Consider the following 16,172-nt stretch of genomic DNA (forward strand, 5'->3'; position numbering starts at 1 on the left):
ACCAATGATATATAACTTCTTCACCTTGGTGATGTTGTTTTATGTTGTCTGCGTTAATTTTTTCCACTTTAAAATCGAGTTTATCCAAGAGGAGACTGAGGGCAGAGGCAAGAAAACACTCATAACATAATATATTTAATAATATACCAATGATATATAACTTCTTCACCTTGGCGATGTTGTTTTATGTTGTCTGCGTTAATTTTTTCCACTTTAAAATCGAGTTTATCCAAGAGGAGACTGAGGGCAGAGGCAAGAAAACACTCATAACATAATATATTTAATAATATACCAATGATATATAACTTCTTCACCTTGGTGAAGTTGTTTTATGTTGCCTGCGCTCATTTTTCCACTTTAAAATCTAGTTTATCCAAGAGGAGACTAAGGGCAGGGGCAAGAAAACACTCATAACATAATATATTTAATAATATATCAAAGATATATAACTTCTTCACCTTGGTGATGTTGTTTTATGTTGTCTGCGTTAATTTTTTCCACTTTAAAATCGAGTTTATCCAAGTGGAGACTGAGGGCAGAGGCAAGAAAAAACTCATAACGTAACATATAGAATAACAATATATCAAAGATAGATAACTTCTTCACCTTGGTGAAGTTGTTTTATGTTGTCTGCGCTCATTTTTTCCACTTTAAAATCTTGTTTATCCAAGAGGAGACTGAGGGCAGAGGCAAGAAAACACTGAGGCTAAGCAACACTAAGCTATTTTTATCATGTGTTGTTTATTTTTGTCATGTCTAGCTGTGTATACTTCAATGTTGCACTGACAAATCTACTTGACCAAGATAATGGAAATAGCACCTAGTAGTGGCGACATTACCAGTAAGTACGTAGCGCCATGTCGAGCTGAGTAGGTACCATGCTGCGGAAAAGCCTGCCGGCATTATTAAGTGAAACTGAACCCAATGATGATCCACCCACATTCCGGTGCCAATAAAGACCCATCAGGACCCTCGAGCGGAGATTTGGAGGCCTCGCTCCACACAGTCAAGACATGAGCATCTCAACCCCATGCCTGCTGGGTGTTCTCCTGCATGCGCTGATCTGAGATCAGCCTGCCAGGCCCGACTGAGCTGAGCATCAGCTCTATGGGCTCTGGTGAGTACTGAGAAATTAATTAAGAGTGAAACAGCAGCAGGAGGCAAGACAGTGAGGGGGGTTGAAAGGAGGGCAGGTCTGGTTGAAGGGAATAGGAAGGAGAAAGGGGTAGGAGGGGGGGGCGCCTGCGGGAGGGGAGGGAAGGATCAAGACAATTATTGCTATTATCATGCTTTAATGTGTCTCTCTCTCTCTCTGCACTTGACTCTATCTTTGACTGTCGCCTCCTTCTGGACCTCGTTTGTGTACCCCCCCCCCCCCATACATACACCCTCCTCCTCCTCCTCTCCTTCCCCCTCAGAGCAAGGACGAGCTGCTAGCTGGTGGTGGCCGCAGAGGAGGCCTAATGAGATGTCTATCGCCTCCGTCTAGACTGGACTACCCCCCCACCCCCCCAAACAGCCCACAAGCAGCAGCGCACTAGCAATGTATTACACACTGTACTCTGTCTGCTATGCTCCAGCCCAGGGAATTGGGTATGTATGTGTGTGTGTGAGATGTGGATGGCATGGCCAATGTGTCTTAAGGGGGTGTGCAGGCAGTGTGGTAGTGAGGAAGGGGGCGGGGGGGGGGGGGGGCATGCTGGTAGAACTGTGCTTGCACTCATGTTTGTGTGCATATGTTGACAGTGTGTGCTATAGTGGAAACTGTGCAAGGGGCGGACCCCCAGGTAGACAACACCATGATGGATGCCCTCGAACATACCCCCCCCCCCCCCCGCCATCCATAAACTCCTCCTCCTCATCTTCTTCCGTTGTAATTGCCTCTCCACCCACCACCAAAAAATAATGGCCTCTAAAAGCAACCATCCTTGTTGTCACAGCCAAGCCTCCAGTTACACCTACTTCGAGGCAGTCCCACGGCGGAGCTCCGCCACAGGGACTAACCAGCACCAGGGGGACCTCAGTGGCCTCTCCACTGGCAAAGACACATCATGTCCTCCTTTTTTAATAGCTGATCTTTCGTCAAACTTTAAGGGATTTACAAAATGAATATCAAAGCAAAAGCTTTATTTGATTATTGAGTTTAGGTTATGTTTTTTGATTTAGTCAGAATTTATGTGTTATTCTCAGATTATATATACTTTTCGATGACAGTTAAAATGCTACTTTAAAACATTATTTCTCATAGGTCAGATTGGGTGAACCAGAATCTGGGACCTTAGATGACATACACAGGACACAAGGCAATGTGACATGTACACGTGTGTACTTAAAGTGTATACCATAAAGTACACAGCTAGATGTAGCTTAGCACACATGTAAACAGATTAGTTAGAACTTAGTTTATATTTAGAGGCTGACCCACCATTGTTGTATTAGCATTAAGAAGAGTGACGTGCGGTGAGGTTCATGGACGGTGAGGCACTCCTTTGGAGTTTTCTTTCGTGTTTAATATAGGCCATGGGGTGGGCAAACTACGGCCCGGGGGCCACATGCGGCCCGCCAAGTGTTTGAATCCGGCCCGCCAGTTGCTTTGTAAGTGTTTCAACTTTTGACATACAAACTGGCAACATGACTTGCCAGTCGGATGTCTTATTTAGTAAAAAAAAATTTTTTTTTAATTAAAAATTTAATTACAAAAAATTAAATTATTAAAAAAATATTAATAAAAAATATTAAAATTAAATTACATTAAATTACATAGTTACATAGGTCTGATGTTTAAGTACTCCTGAAAAAATGGACATGAGAACACACAGCTGATAGTATAACACTTTTACAGATAAAATTTGACAAATAATTCAAGGAAAATTATAAGCATAAAATAGTGTGTGTGTTAAATATATATTCTGGTCCCCCGGACAATTTTGTTAACTCAATGCCGCCCATGAGTCAAAATATTTGCCCACCTCTGATATAGGCTAATAAATGTTTTCAAATTATTACAACAGCCCAATTTTTGCAGGTATTTATTGAAATTCTATACGTCCAAGTCCAATGAATTGCTTGGAATGATACAAAGATACAGGAAGTGGGGAAGTGCCACAGGTTACAAAAAAAAAAAAACTGAAAAATAATGCGTATTTCAGAATTCGGAAGTCAACAATTTAAAGCTGTTGTGTAGAAACGGAGATTGATCAAACCTTGGCAGTTGGTGCAACTAATTCCTACACTTGAAAACGACAACAACACCTAGACAGGATGTGACAAAGTATATCTACATCGTAGTACTATTCATTCTGTGATATACCATGAAAACGGTAAACGCCCTATGCCTAATGTTGGCTGTCAAATTCATATATTCAATCAGCAGAACATAAAAAAATGTAAAAAAACAAATAATACACTGGAAGGACAGCAGTGACAAGCACCTTCCAGGATCCCTTCAGGATGAAGAGGGTACTGCAGCAATATTTATGTTCCAAATGATTTAAATCATACAGAAAATACATTTATAAGCACATTACTGATTAAGAACAAGACCTATTATTGACAAATAAATGTTAAACTCCTTATATAAGCGCCCTATTTAATTTGTGAATATTTTTTTATGTGTCAAAAAAGGGTCAAGAATATAGAAAAATGTAATCAGGATTCCGTACTGTAAATATTACGAAAGAACTGTTGTGATAAAACTCCCTTGAAAAAAAATCTGTTATCATGAAACTACGATAAATCAAGCGTACTGATGACATCATCAATGCGCTTCCTGATTAAAGGACAATTACCAGGCAGGAAATCCTCCCATCCATCTCTGCTTATTGCTCCAATCAGAGCGCCTTAATGAGTCCAAACCTTCTCACCTCTTTCTCCTCTTGTCCCCATGTCACCCTCATCATCCTCATCCTTCAGCCCCCCGCCCCCCCATCATCATCATCATCCTCCTCCAGCACAAGCCACGTCTAATCAGATATTTGCTGGTCTCCTGATCCACTCAGGAAGGATGAGAGGAGGTGTTTGTGCGTGCCTCAGAGGGGGGGGGGGGGTTGGGGGCGGGGGAGCTTTGAGGTTGAGTACATTGTGTGTGGCGGTGGAGGGGGGGGGTCAATAAAGTGCAAGACGACACAATTAATGTCAAATTAATGCCTCTCTCTCACACACCGACATCACCTCCCTCTTATGCCCCCCCCCCATCACATTGCCTGATATCACACATCTCAGCCTCTGTGCGAGCTAGCATCCAGATCACTGTAGCGCTAATAGGGGCTGGGGGTGGTGGGGGTGGTGGGGGCGTCTTCAGCCTGATTGGTGTCTCTAATTACGGCTTGATACTAAAGAGTAATTAATGAGTTTGTGGCTGATGGCAGCAGCAGCTTTAGAGCATCAGCCTCCGATGGCGGCGGATAAGAGCTGTTTGAGGCTGCCGCCGCCGCCGCCACTGATCCCACGGGACATATGCTTGCACTCACGCATAAATAACGCAAAAGTGCCTCTGATTATTAAACGTCACCCCCCCCCCCCACACACACACCCCCTCTCTTCCAACTACTCCCTGGTGAAGTATAGCGAGGTGAAGCCAGGTGAAATATTTTTGGGTGATGCTAAATGCTAAATGCTAAAGACAGCAGTGTGGTCTAATGAGGCCTGCAGTGTGGGAGATACGTTTTGGGGGGGGGCCTAAAAGGCGAGTCACCTCATGTACCCTCTGCCGCCACCTGGGATAAGGATGGAAGGCGGGACAAAAAAAAAGAAAGAAAAAAGAGGCGGGGCCTCCCACTTGAGCGAGTAACTGGAGCAGACTTTCAGCATGGCTGCTAACGAGATCCCTGTCTCTCTTTCAGTTCTCTCTTTCTAACCCCCCCCCCCAACACACACAAGTGGTGCTTTAATGAACTGGATGTGTGTGTGTGTGTGTGTGTGTTGCAGGTTACCATGAGCGATGCCCCTCACACACACTCCAGCATCTTTGATTGTGCGCACACACAAAGAAGCAGAGGGAGGCCACCGTGGTGACATGAGCTCTCCATCAACAACAGAGATACGATAAGGTAGCAAAATATACAGCAGTTGAGTTGAATCTGGATCTGATCCAGATTCAAATGTAATGTGTAAACCCTCAATGTGAAAGGTTCAAAAACATAATGCATGTGCCAAATCTGACCAAGTCAGGTTTGTCATTTGTCTTTATGATTATCTTAATGTATTAAAATTGTATTCATTCACTCGTTAATCTGGCGGTGAACGACTCCTTCATGCCTTGGTGGAGGTCTGGCCCTGCCTATGGGAACTATGGTGGTGATGGTCGTGGTTATGTCTGGAACTGTGTAATAATATACTTTATATATATATATATATTTTTTGTTTTAATATATTTATATTTATAAAATATATAATAAATATTATATAAATAAAATATAATAATGAATATAAATAAAATAATAAATAAATTAATAATAATTAAATGTTATATATTTATATTATAAAATGTCTAATAAAATATAATAAATATAAATAAATTAATAACTTAATTAATATAATAAATACATAAAATAGAAAAATCTATATAAATAAAATAATATTCATTCATTTTCTACCGCTTTTTCCTCACGAGGGTCGCGGGGGTGCTGGAGCCACTCCCAGCTGTCTTCGGACGAGAGGCGGGGTACACCCTGGACTGGTCGCCAGCCAATCACAGGGCACATATAGACAAACAACCATTCACACTCACATTCATACCTATGGACAATTTGGAGTCGCCAATTAACCTAGCATGTTTTTGGAATGTGGGAGGAAACCGGAGTAAATAAAATAATAATAAATTAATAATAATTAAATTAATAATAATTAAATTGTATATATTTATATTTATAAAATGTATAATAAAATATAATAATAAATATAAATACAAGAATAAATAAATTAATATAACAAATAAATAAATACATCAAATATAAAAATCTGTATAAATAAAATATATTAATACATATAAATAACATAATAAATAAATTAATATAATAAATAAACTAAATATAATAAAATTATATATATATGTATTTATAGTATATATATATATTTATATATATACTCAACTAAAATAGTTACCTTGTTGAAATATTACACCATCAATAAAAGTAAAGCATCTTTTTAGATTGTCGACAAAGATTGTTCTCCAAATATATTTAAACAAAAACGTGAATGAAACAGTGAAAATGAAATATTCCACTCGTAAAGCTCGTCATCGTACTGACATGGCATCAGTTCTGGCGCGCCTGTTAACGTGTGTGTGTGTGAGTGTGTGTGAGATGAACTCAGAGTGATTACATTGACCGAATATAGACACCACCATAAGGCGCCATGTGCAACAGATTATTAGCATGGTAGTTACGGATACCGCGTTTATTGCTGCATCTCACAATATGTAACGCGCAGTTTTTAATCCATCACTGCAAGTCACGGAAAGTGATTGACAGCTCTATTTAATACATGGACTTATGGTGGAGAGCAACAACAACAGTGGTTATTATTAATGTCTGCTGCTACTGTTCAGGCTGTGTTTACATTAACATGATGAAGTGCAAGCCGTCTGAGGTAATGCAAAGTCTCCTCCTGAGGTCCGCTTTATGGAGCTTTAATAACTTAAGTTATGTCCACCAGGACCACTAATTGTTTGGGCCTTTGCGCACCAGTTGCACCCCTAATGTTTTTTGTATTTTTGATGACCTCTTTGAAATGTATTGTCGCTTTTACAGCAAAAAAATTAAATACTGTACAATCTAAACCATCAATATATGACCATAAAATCTGCAGGTTAGCGGGTAGCGTCCCAATCCGACCTTTCCACTCAGAGGGCGGTCTCCCCATCCACGATGGAGGGAAGGACCTTCTCCCAGATGCTTGAGTGGATGAGTAATGATGCCCTAACACTGCTTCTCTCTCTCTCTCTGATAATGAGGAACAGAGGAGCAGACCCTCCCCCAGGCATAGCACCTGGACTTGGCTGTCGACTGTACCCTGCATCCCTCTCTGGAGTGCCACACAAACTGTGGATCCAAGCCAGACTCCGAAGAGGCCGCCCCGCTTCCCGGCTATAATTTAGCACGTGTTTCCTTGCTGGCAAGCGTACTCAAGTTAAGGTGACGTTTACTTGATTCGGTCGTATCCACGTAACATTTTGGAGTCTGAAAAATGTAAAAACATTTGAAAGGTTTCCAGAGGTGTCCAAAGTATGGCACAGGAGCCACTTGTGGTCCACATCTTGTGTTTGTGTTGTACGTTCACTACAACAAAACTAATACTGTATGTATACTGACAAAATGTATTCTAAAGGTCCTTTTAAAAGTTGTACTCAATGCAGTAATGCATGTACATTGCGTTAGCAATGTGCGTGAAAGTAATCGCAATCGTTATGCTAGCATGAGGGTACTCAGCATATTTTATAAATATACCTCTTTGCATTGTTCTCAAAAGTGTATGTGCAAACATACGTGTGTACATGGAGGTGGGGTGAGGTGGGGGGGGGGGGGGGGGGTCGGGGGGGAGTGTCCCCCTTGGGGCCCAGCAGTATGGCACTGTAGTGCTGCACACTCCTCCCTGTGAAAACACCTCCGGTGGGACCGGGACAGCTGTGGCCAACCTATCCCCGCTTCATGGGCCATAACGAGCCTCATGACACACACCTATTACTCCGACACTGACAATCTGGCTACACACACACACACACACACACACACACACAGAGAGAGACAGACACAAAGCTTTTTTCCCATGCAGTAAGAAAAACAAATGACGCTTCCACATGTAATGTGAATCCACCACTATAGAGTTTTGTAGGCTTAATACAGTTGTCATCTGCCAAATAATATGTATGGAATATTAAGAATTACAATAATTCAACAACAAATTACTAACTGATTTCATCAGACAGATGTATTCAGCTTTCGGTTCGGGTTTCCACAACATTGGAATGGCTGTCAATCTGGATCAGATCAGGATTAAACACAGATTGACAGGAACGGGACTAATGCTGCTACACAGCAAGTTTTTTCTTATATGATAGCTAATTGAATATAAAAGACAGATTTCTTCATGATGATCTGTCGATTCTTGCAAAAATGTAACGGGAAGCAACATTGACGATTAGCAAATAATTCTGATTTATTCTGATAATAATAATAATGATTATTATTATTTTTCCATCGAAGAAGGTCTCGAGCTGCATGTTACGTCATATCTCAGCATTCGCTGAAAGAACGCACCCGGGAACAGGAAAAGATAAAGTTCAATCTTGTTAATATTTTATAATTAAGCTCGGCACATGTTTTATATAGATATGTATTTTCTTTTTTTATAAAACTGGACTTGTGAATGGCGTATAGAAGGGTTTAGATTCTGTTCCACAGATGGCGGTAATGCACACAAAAGCTGCTAATAATAATAATAATTATTATTATTCTGATAATAATATTTTGATAATTCTGATCTATTTATATACAGTGGAGGCCTAAAGTATGGACATACACAACACAAGTGAAGGTCCCAAGAAATTCCACTACGCAACACCGACATGGCACACTTGATGACCTTGACGACCTCATGAAGCTCATTGAGAGAACAAAAGGGTTTGCCGTAAAACAAAAATGCATAAAATGTCTAAAATATGAGATATTTAATTATTTACTACTTTTTTGTTAAGCACACAATTCCACATGTTCATTCATAGTTATGAGAATTATTTTGTTTTTATTTTCATGTAAATAGATTGACTTTTCTAGATAGACTTTTGGTGTGAAGCCTAAAAAATAACTTTAAATAAAATAATAACTCAAAACAAATATTTCTAAATAATATAAAAATATTTTTTTTCAATAATTCATATTTTCTTAATATTTGCACACATGGAATAAATAGCATCTTTTGTGTTTTTTTTTAGATTACAACAAACACACAATCAGGGTTTTTTTTTGTTTGTTTTAAATGCATTTATTTAACAGTCACCAGATGATGAGATACATTCTCTTGAAAAAAAGAAATAGACATCAAAACTGATATTCTTTTGAGATTTTTTTTTCTTAAAAACTATTTTACAATATTCTTAATATATAGATTTTGTACAAAATAAATGTAAGTAAAACAGGGACAGGGGGGAGGTTGACATCTTAAAAAACAGAGGCGAGGGGAGAGGATGTATGGGGGCGGGGATTGGGGGGGGTACAGGAGTTGACTCAAAACAACTACCACATTTAGGATTTGACAAAGACCCCATCTCTTTCATAAATAAATATAGGAAAAATTAGACATCACGTATAGCTCTCTTTTTCTGGCTAATGTATAGCGCAGGTTGTAGCACAACTTGCAAGGGGGGGGGACGCCGGCCATTTTGCTTCAAAAAAAAAAAAGCACACACATTTTCCCGCGGCGTGGCCTAAAAGCCCTGCAATAGAGCCGTATTTACCTCAGTAATGGGTCTGATAGTCTCTGCCATGTTTGACCTTTGGCTGGAACAATAACCACTCTACCCACCTACCTCAGCCCAAGCCCCACCCACCTTTTTGTGTACAAGCCCAAATGCAAGAAGATTCTCCTTGGGGGGGAGCCAGAGAAGGGGCGAAAGGGGAGAAAAAAAAAAAAAAAGGATGTCCTCTCCATAACTCCCTCAAGGCCAATGATAACGAAGCTTCAGACTAACCCACCCCAACCCGCCACCACACACTCCACTCCAACACCGCCCCCATCCTTCACTCACAAACACAGAGACAATTGAGCAAAGCACACATGTGGGCGGGCGGAATGGTTTCCCGACCAGGAAGATGGGAGGAAAAAGTCATACTGCACTACATCATTTCACCGACAGAATTTCCTCGGCGCACACAACACACGAGCGCTGTTGGTTCGTAGAGTTAGCAACAACACAACGACAAAATACACGACAACAGAATAAACACACAGAAAAAAAGAGTTTTAGGGCGGGGGGACGGGTGTTTTGGGGCGGATGGCTTTGCGGGCTTCTCATCGACCTTGTTAAAATTGTTCTACTTGCATCAAAAGCGTAAGAAGCTGATGATTGATACTCCATCTCACCTAGTGAATATTCCTGGAACGGGATGGCAACTCGGCTTTCTCAGCACGTCAACGTCGGACAGGGGGCAAAGCGGCTGTCCCCCCCCCCTCCGGATGTGCCCCCCGGGGAGGTGAGATATGGTAGGACAATGTGTTAGCTTCTCAATAATGACGCATCGCTGCCGCATCACTTTGGAGATTAAAAGCAAGATGCTGAATTTCAATCAAGCCCCATTAATGGCTCGCTGTGAGTAATGGCCACTTTGTCTCTGCTGGCAGGCGGAAAAGAGAACGCCGCTTTCCAGACAATGCCAGCGAGAGAGAGAGAGAGAGAGATAGCGAGTGAGGCTCAGGAGGCCCAGGTGAGACAAGGTGATACAAGTTTTTAATTCACCAAATTGCATGCAAGCGAGTAATGATGGAATCCATTTGGTGATGTAGTGACAACACGCCTCGGACGATGGCGAAAAAGGACATTAACTAAACATTGCGTTCCAACGGAGGAGTCAAGGTGCCAAGGTCTGGATGTATGAGGCCGTAAATAACACGAGTGCTAAGACACTGGCCAAGATTGATTGGCTCTCATGAGCGTGAATTTCATTATGAGGAGGAAGTGACTCTGGATCATAAATTCATTTGCATGTATTGAGGTTTTGATAAGGTTTTACTTTTCAGGGGGATTTCTTGTACGTTTTTTTTTGGTCTGAAAAGAGGTCCCAACTTCAGACTATAGCCACGTTTACATGGACCCAAATATTCCAATTCCATTCAGAATCAGAATCAGAATCAGAATGCCCTTTATTGTTCGTTCGTTCGGTCATTTTCTACCGCTTTTTCCTCACGAGGATCGCGCTGGAGCCTATCCCAGCTGTCTTCGGGCAAGAGGCGGGGTACACCCTGGACTGGTCGCCAGCCAATCACAGGGCACATATAGACAAACAACCATTCACACTCACATTCATACCTATGGACAATTTGGAGTCGCTAATTAACCTAGCATGTTTTTGGAATGTGTGAGGAAACCGGAGTACCCGAAGAAAACCCACGCATGCACGGGGAGAACATGCAAACTCCACACAGAGATGGCCGAGGGTGGAATTGAACTCGGGTCTCCTAGCTGCGTGGCCTGGAACATCATTCATTCATTCATTTTCTACCACTTTTTCCTCACGAGGGTCGCGGGGAGTGCTGGAGCCTATCCCAGCTGTCTTCGGGCGAGAGGCGGGGTACACCCTGGACTGGACGCCAGCCAATCACAGGGCACATATAGACAAACAACCATTCACACTCACATTCATACCTATGGACAATTTGGAGTCGCCAATTAACCTAGCATGTTTTTGGAATGTGGGACCGGAGTACCCGGAGAAAACCCACGCATGCACGGGGAGAACATGCAAACTCCACACAGAGATGGCCGAGGGTGGAATTGAACCCTGGTGTCTTAGCTGTGAGGTCTGCGCGCTAACCACTCGTCCGCCGTGCCGCCCGCCCTTTATTGTCATTTTACATATATTAGAATGAAATTGCAGAAACACACACTGAATAGGAGAGCAGTAAGCCGCTGCGTCTGAGCGCGCCGCCATCTTGGAAAAAAAAAAAACTGAAAGAATGTAACCTTTGTATACACCTCATTCCGAAAGAAAAGTGCCAATCCGAATGAATATATAATCGGATTCACAGGGGTGGAATATTCCTTTCCCCAATCTGATTGAGGTATCTTGTACCCGCTCAAGCGGAAAGTTGTCGGACTACGTTCTTCTTTGTGGTGTTTTTCTTCTTCTGTTGTTTATTGGCGGTTAACAAGCAGCTTTCGTATGCATTAGCGCCATCTGTGGAACAGAATCTAAACCCTTCTATACGCCATTCGCAAGTCCAGTTTTATAAAAAAAGAAAATACATATCTATATAAAACATGTGCCGAGCTTAATTATAAAATATTAGCAAGATTGAACTTTATCTTTTCCTGTTCCTGGGTGCGTTCTTTCAGCGAATGCTGAGATATGACGTAACACGCAGCTTGAGATGTTCTTCGATTTAAAAAAAAAACGGAGGCGAGCAATCGGCATTGGACTGCTGCGGAAAGTTTGTTTTTGATTCAAAGTAAATTTCAAGACCGGACGAACAAAAAACTGGAAATACGGAGTTATTCCAACAAGTGAAAGAAAAACTGGAGGAAGTCGGTATCACGTGATGTTGGTGTTTACGTTTTACTGGGCATGCCCCATTGACTATTCTGGTTGATTATAGCGCCGCATGTAGACACGTGATTGGAATATTCCTTTCCATGTATACCATTGCTTTCGGAAAAGGTGATTCGTAAAGAGAAAAACTCCTCATGTAAACGTGGCTATTGACTGATTAAAGGTCCTATTTAAGTTTGACTTCTGTCTTTAATTTGTTCATGCCCAAAATGGTACAGCCTTCACATAAAAAGTTGCGCAAGAGCTGTTCCGCCAGATGAAGACCCACTTGCAATAAAGTGCACTGAGAGTTCAGCTCTCATGGTAGATGAGAAGCAATGATGCTGAGAGATTGTCATCACAGTATAGCTGATATGAGGAAATATGTAACGAGACATGAGTTAGATCTCACAGGCAAAGGAGGCGGGGCGGAGGAGGGGAAAAAAAGGAGGAGGGGGGGTGACAGACAACAAAGAAAGACATGGTCCTATAGTCTCTGTGTCAAGTCAGGAATGTCACAATTAAGCACAGTGCTTTATGGGTAACATTGTTCTTTTTGTGAGGGACCGGTTGGGTCCTACCGGATTTCAGCCGGGGACCCAGCTCTGGTTGCTATGGGCTTGCTGTGGACCGGCGAGTCCGCTCATTCCCATCCCCATGCCCATTGTCACACCCATTCCCATACCCATTCCGATTCCCACCCCCTGAGCAAGGGAGCAGTCAAAGTTGAAGTCCATCTCCTCCCCGGAGTCCATGATATCGTGGAGGAGGATGGACTCCACATCGCAGTCCAAGCTGCCCTGGAACATATCGATGTCCAGGTCAGCTGGTAGTCTCTCATGCGGGTGGGGTTGGTGGTACCCGTGGTGGTAGCCTCCGCTGCCGTTACTGCCACCCATGCCCTGGCCCAGGTGGAAGGGTCCGTTAGCCATGGCTTGGTGTTGCGGCTCAGGGTAATGGTTGTGACGGGGGTGCGGATGAGGGGCGGTGGCCAAATGACAAGAGTCCTGGGGCATGCCGAGCATCCCCGCCGGGTTAGGGGGCAGGGTCGTTGACGCCGGTAGGTGGGCGTGAGAGGGTGGACTGTACAAGTAGGGCGATTTGTGATTGTAGGTCTGCAGTTGGTTGCCGCACGGGTTGAGGGGCAGCGCGCGGGGCGGCGTGTGGTTATGGCTGATGCTGTTATGACTGAGACCGTGAGATGAGTTGTGATTGTGTGACGGAGTATGGCCGTGAGTTCTGTTGTGACTGTGAGATCCGTTGTGGTGACCTGGGAGGTGGCCGTGAGGGTTGGAGCCGTTACAAGCCGGGCCCATCATGGGGTGACTTTCTCTCTTGGGGGCCAACATCATGTCCTTTGGGCAGTACGCTTGCCTGGCCGATCCCCCCGTCAGAAGACTCTGCAGGGCGTTGCTGCTGGAGTATGTCCGCATTGTTCCCGAGAACCTGGCGGGTTTGTTCTCCTGGATGGTTTGCATGGGCGAGTGGTGGCGCATCATGCCCATGCCTGTTGCACCGTACCCCCCAGCGCCATAAGATCCCTGGCTCTTCCCTCCAGAGTTGTAATGGTAGACTGAGGTTTGGTGCTTATGTCTGCCAACTGAAGGATGCTGTTGGTGTTGCTGCTGTTGTGAATGATGGTGATGATAACCTTCCTCCATCAGCTGCTCATCAAGACTGATGGCACCTGTCAGGTTAGCCAGCTGAGGCAATTGCTCAAGGGGAGGACAACGGTTGCCTGTCCCCATGGACGGAGAGCGGGCAGTCGGTGAGGGATAGAGGTGTGGGGAGGTGGAACAGGACAGACCTCCCTCCTCTGGTTCCTCCGGTTCCCCTTCAGCAAGAATGGGCGAAAGACGCCCGCTCAAAGTGGAGGCCGATGAGCTGGCCCTGGAGTGGAGATCTGTCCAGGCGTCAAACTCCCCATCGGTACCGGATGCACCTCCAGAGCCGGGGAGACCTTTATGTGGTGGGCTGCCGTGGTCGGGGGAGCCCTGAAGTCCGACGACGGTGGAACCTGCTCCAATTCCAGGGCGTCCAACTCTCTTGCCCCTGATGCGACCTTTGCTCTTCAGATACTTGGTGTTGTTGTCCATAGAGACTGCTCTCCGCCGGGGGGCCTTGCCCATCTTCCCTCCATCAGGGTTGAGCATCCACCAGGAACTCTTTCCTGTGCCCTCATTTTGAACACGGATGAAGCGTGTGTGCAGGGAGAGGTTGTGACGGATGGAATTCTGCAGAGAAACAGAAACAAAGACGTGTGTTAGCAATCACATCATATTCCTGTGTCAGGGATTGGATGGTTCTGGCTTCAGGCCTGTCACATGGTATATGTATGTCCTATCTGTGCTTTGGGTAGACTATGGTAACGGTAATGGTTTTATTTCATTTGAACATGCATCAGATTACAATTGAATGCATCACATAATCAGTTCACAGTTCCACATGTCCAAAAGTAGTAGGAAGAAGCAAAGCTTATTAAATCCTACCCCTCCATCTGGTACTTTTACAATTAGTAACTGTTACATTTGTACACTTCCTGCTTTCCTAATATACGTAGTTGAAGTTTTTTTATTATTATATATTTTTTTATGTTATTTTTAGTGCTTATTTTTAACGCAGACCTCATAGGTAGGAGACCAGGGCTCAATACCACCCTCGGCCATCTCTGTGTGGAGTTTGCATGTTCTCCCCGTGCATGCGTGGGTTTTCTCCGGGTACTCCGGTTTCCTCCCACATTCCAAAAACATGCTAGGTTAATTGGCGACTCCAAATTGTCCATAGGTATGAATGTGAGTGTGAATGGTTGTTTGTCTATATGTGCCCTGTGATTGGCTGGCGACCAGTCCAGGGTGTACCCCGCCTCTCGCCCGAGGACAGCTGGGATAGACTCCAGGACCCCCCGCGACCCTTGTGAGGATAAGCGGTAGAAAATGAATGAATGAATGAATGGTCGCCATCAAGCAAAACATTACCTTAGCAACTAACATTAACATACATTAGCTTAGCAACTAATTTCCCTTAAGTTATTGAGCATTTGTCTGAGTAAACCTTTGAAGACAGCTGGGATAGGCTCCAGCACCCCCGCGACCCTCCACATATCCAAAAGGAGTAGGAAGAAGCAAAGCTTATTAAATCCTACCCTTCCATCTGGTACTTTTACAATCAGTAACTGTTACATTTGTTCACTTCCTGCTTTCCTAAAGTTTTTTTTTTGTCATGTACCGAAGTACGAGGTGATATGAGCATCCAATGACATAATGGTTACCATAGTAAGTGTCAATATAGTGATATGTATAACACATCATGACTGGTTCAAGACTCTTCATCCTTGTATTTAGCAAACATCAACTGCTTGTATTGTTTCTTGAATTGGCTCATCGTTGTGCATTGTTTGAGGGTCTTACTCAATCCATTCCATAGTTTGATTCCACATACTGAAATGCTATGGCTTTTTAATGTAGTCCTAGCATAGAAGTGTTCCAAATGTAGTTCTATTTCTCCTCTCTTGTAGAGAAGTATTGGATGACATTTTTAGGTAATTGGTTATTTTTAGCATTATGCATTATTTTATTATGTTGGAATGGACGACTGTGAATGATTGTCAGATGATCAGTACAGCTCGGATAGGATTTATTCCCGAAATGACCCTGATAGTTGGTATAGAAAATGTATAGATAGTCCTCGCAGAATCGCAACATGTTGACAGCAGACGTACAAACACAATCACAGCTACCAACCGAACTTTTGCATCTTCCATGTCTGATATTCCCGTACTCTATGCAATCAGTGTCAACCAAAAGTCACGGCATCATTAAATCGGGAATACCTTCAAGAAACACAAACACGGCGTTCGTCAGCGAGGCGTTATAGCCTGTCAGTCGCCGCCAAACCCCGAAATGACCGGCGACTCACAACTTTATAGGCTCTCTC

The 16,172-nt window shown here is 43.3% G+C and overlaps 1 protein-coding gene and 1 long non-coding RNA gene across 3 annotated transcripts in view; one reads left to right on the plus strand and one right to left on the minus strand.

Annotated features, from left to right (window-relative positions):
• The window catches only part of LOC131105216 (forkhead box protein O6-like), a 159,240-nt gene that overhangs the window by 90,681 nt on the left and 52,387 nt on the right, over window positions 1-16,172 (minus strand). The window contains exon 2 of one of the 2 annotated variants that reach the window (XR_013627408.1): window positions 11,419-14,473. Coding sequence is in view for 1 of the 2 variants with exons in the window: in XM_058053104.2 (XP_057909087.2) it covers window positions 12,827-14,473 (1,647 nt within the window). In the remaining variant the exon portion in view is untranslated. Of the gene's footprint in view, window positions 1-8,948; window positions 14,474-16,172 lie in introns of those variants that run through there. The other variant, XM_058053104.2, reaches the window with a different exon arrangement.
• Window positions 1,536-7,127, plus strand: LOC144898527 (uncharacterized). The gene is made up of 3 exons (XR_013627411.1): window positions 1,536-1,593; window positions 4,927-5,048; window positions 6,953-7,127. It is a non-coding gene; the product is annotated as an uncharacterized LOC144898527 (long non-coding RNA).

The sequence above is a fragment of the Doryrhamphus excisus genome, linkage group LG5, assembly GCF_037039965.1.
Source record: "Doryrhamphus excisus strain RoL-2023G ecotype Guam linkage group LG5, RoL_Dexc_Guam_v1.1, whole genome shotgun sequence".
Classification (NCBI taxonomy): Eukaryota; Metazoa; Chordata; class Actinopteri; order Syngnathiformes; family Syngnathidae; genus Doryrhamphus; species Doryrhamphus excisus.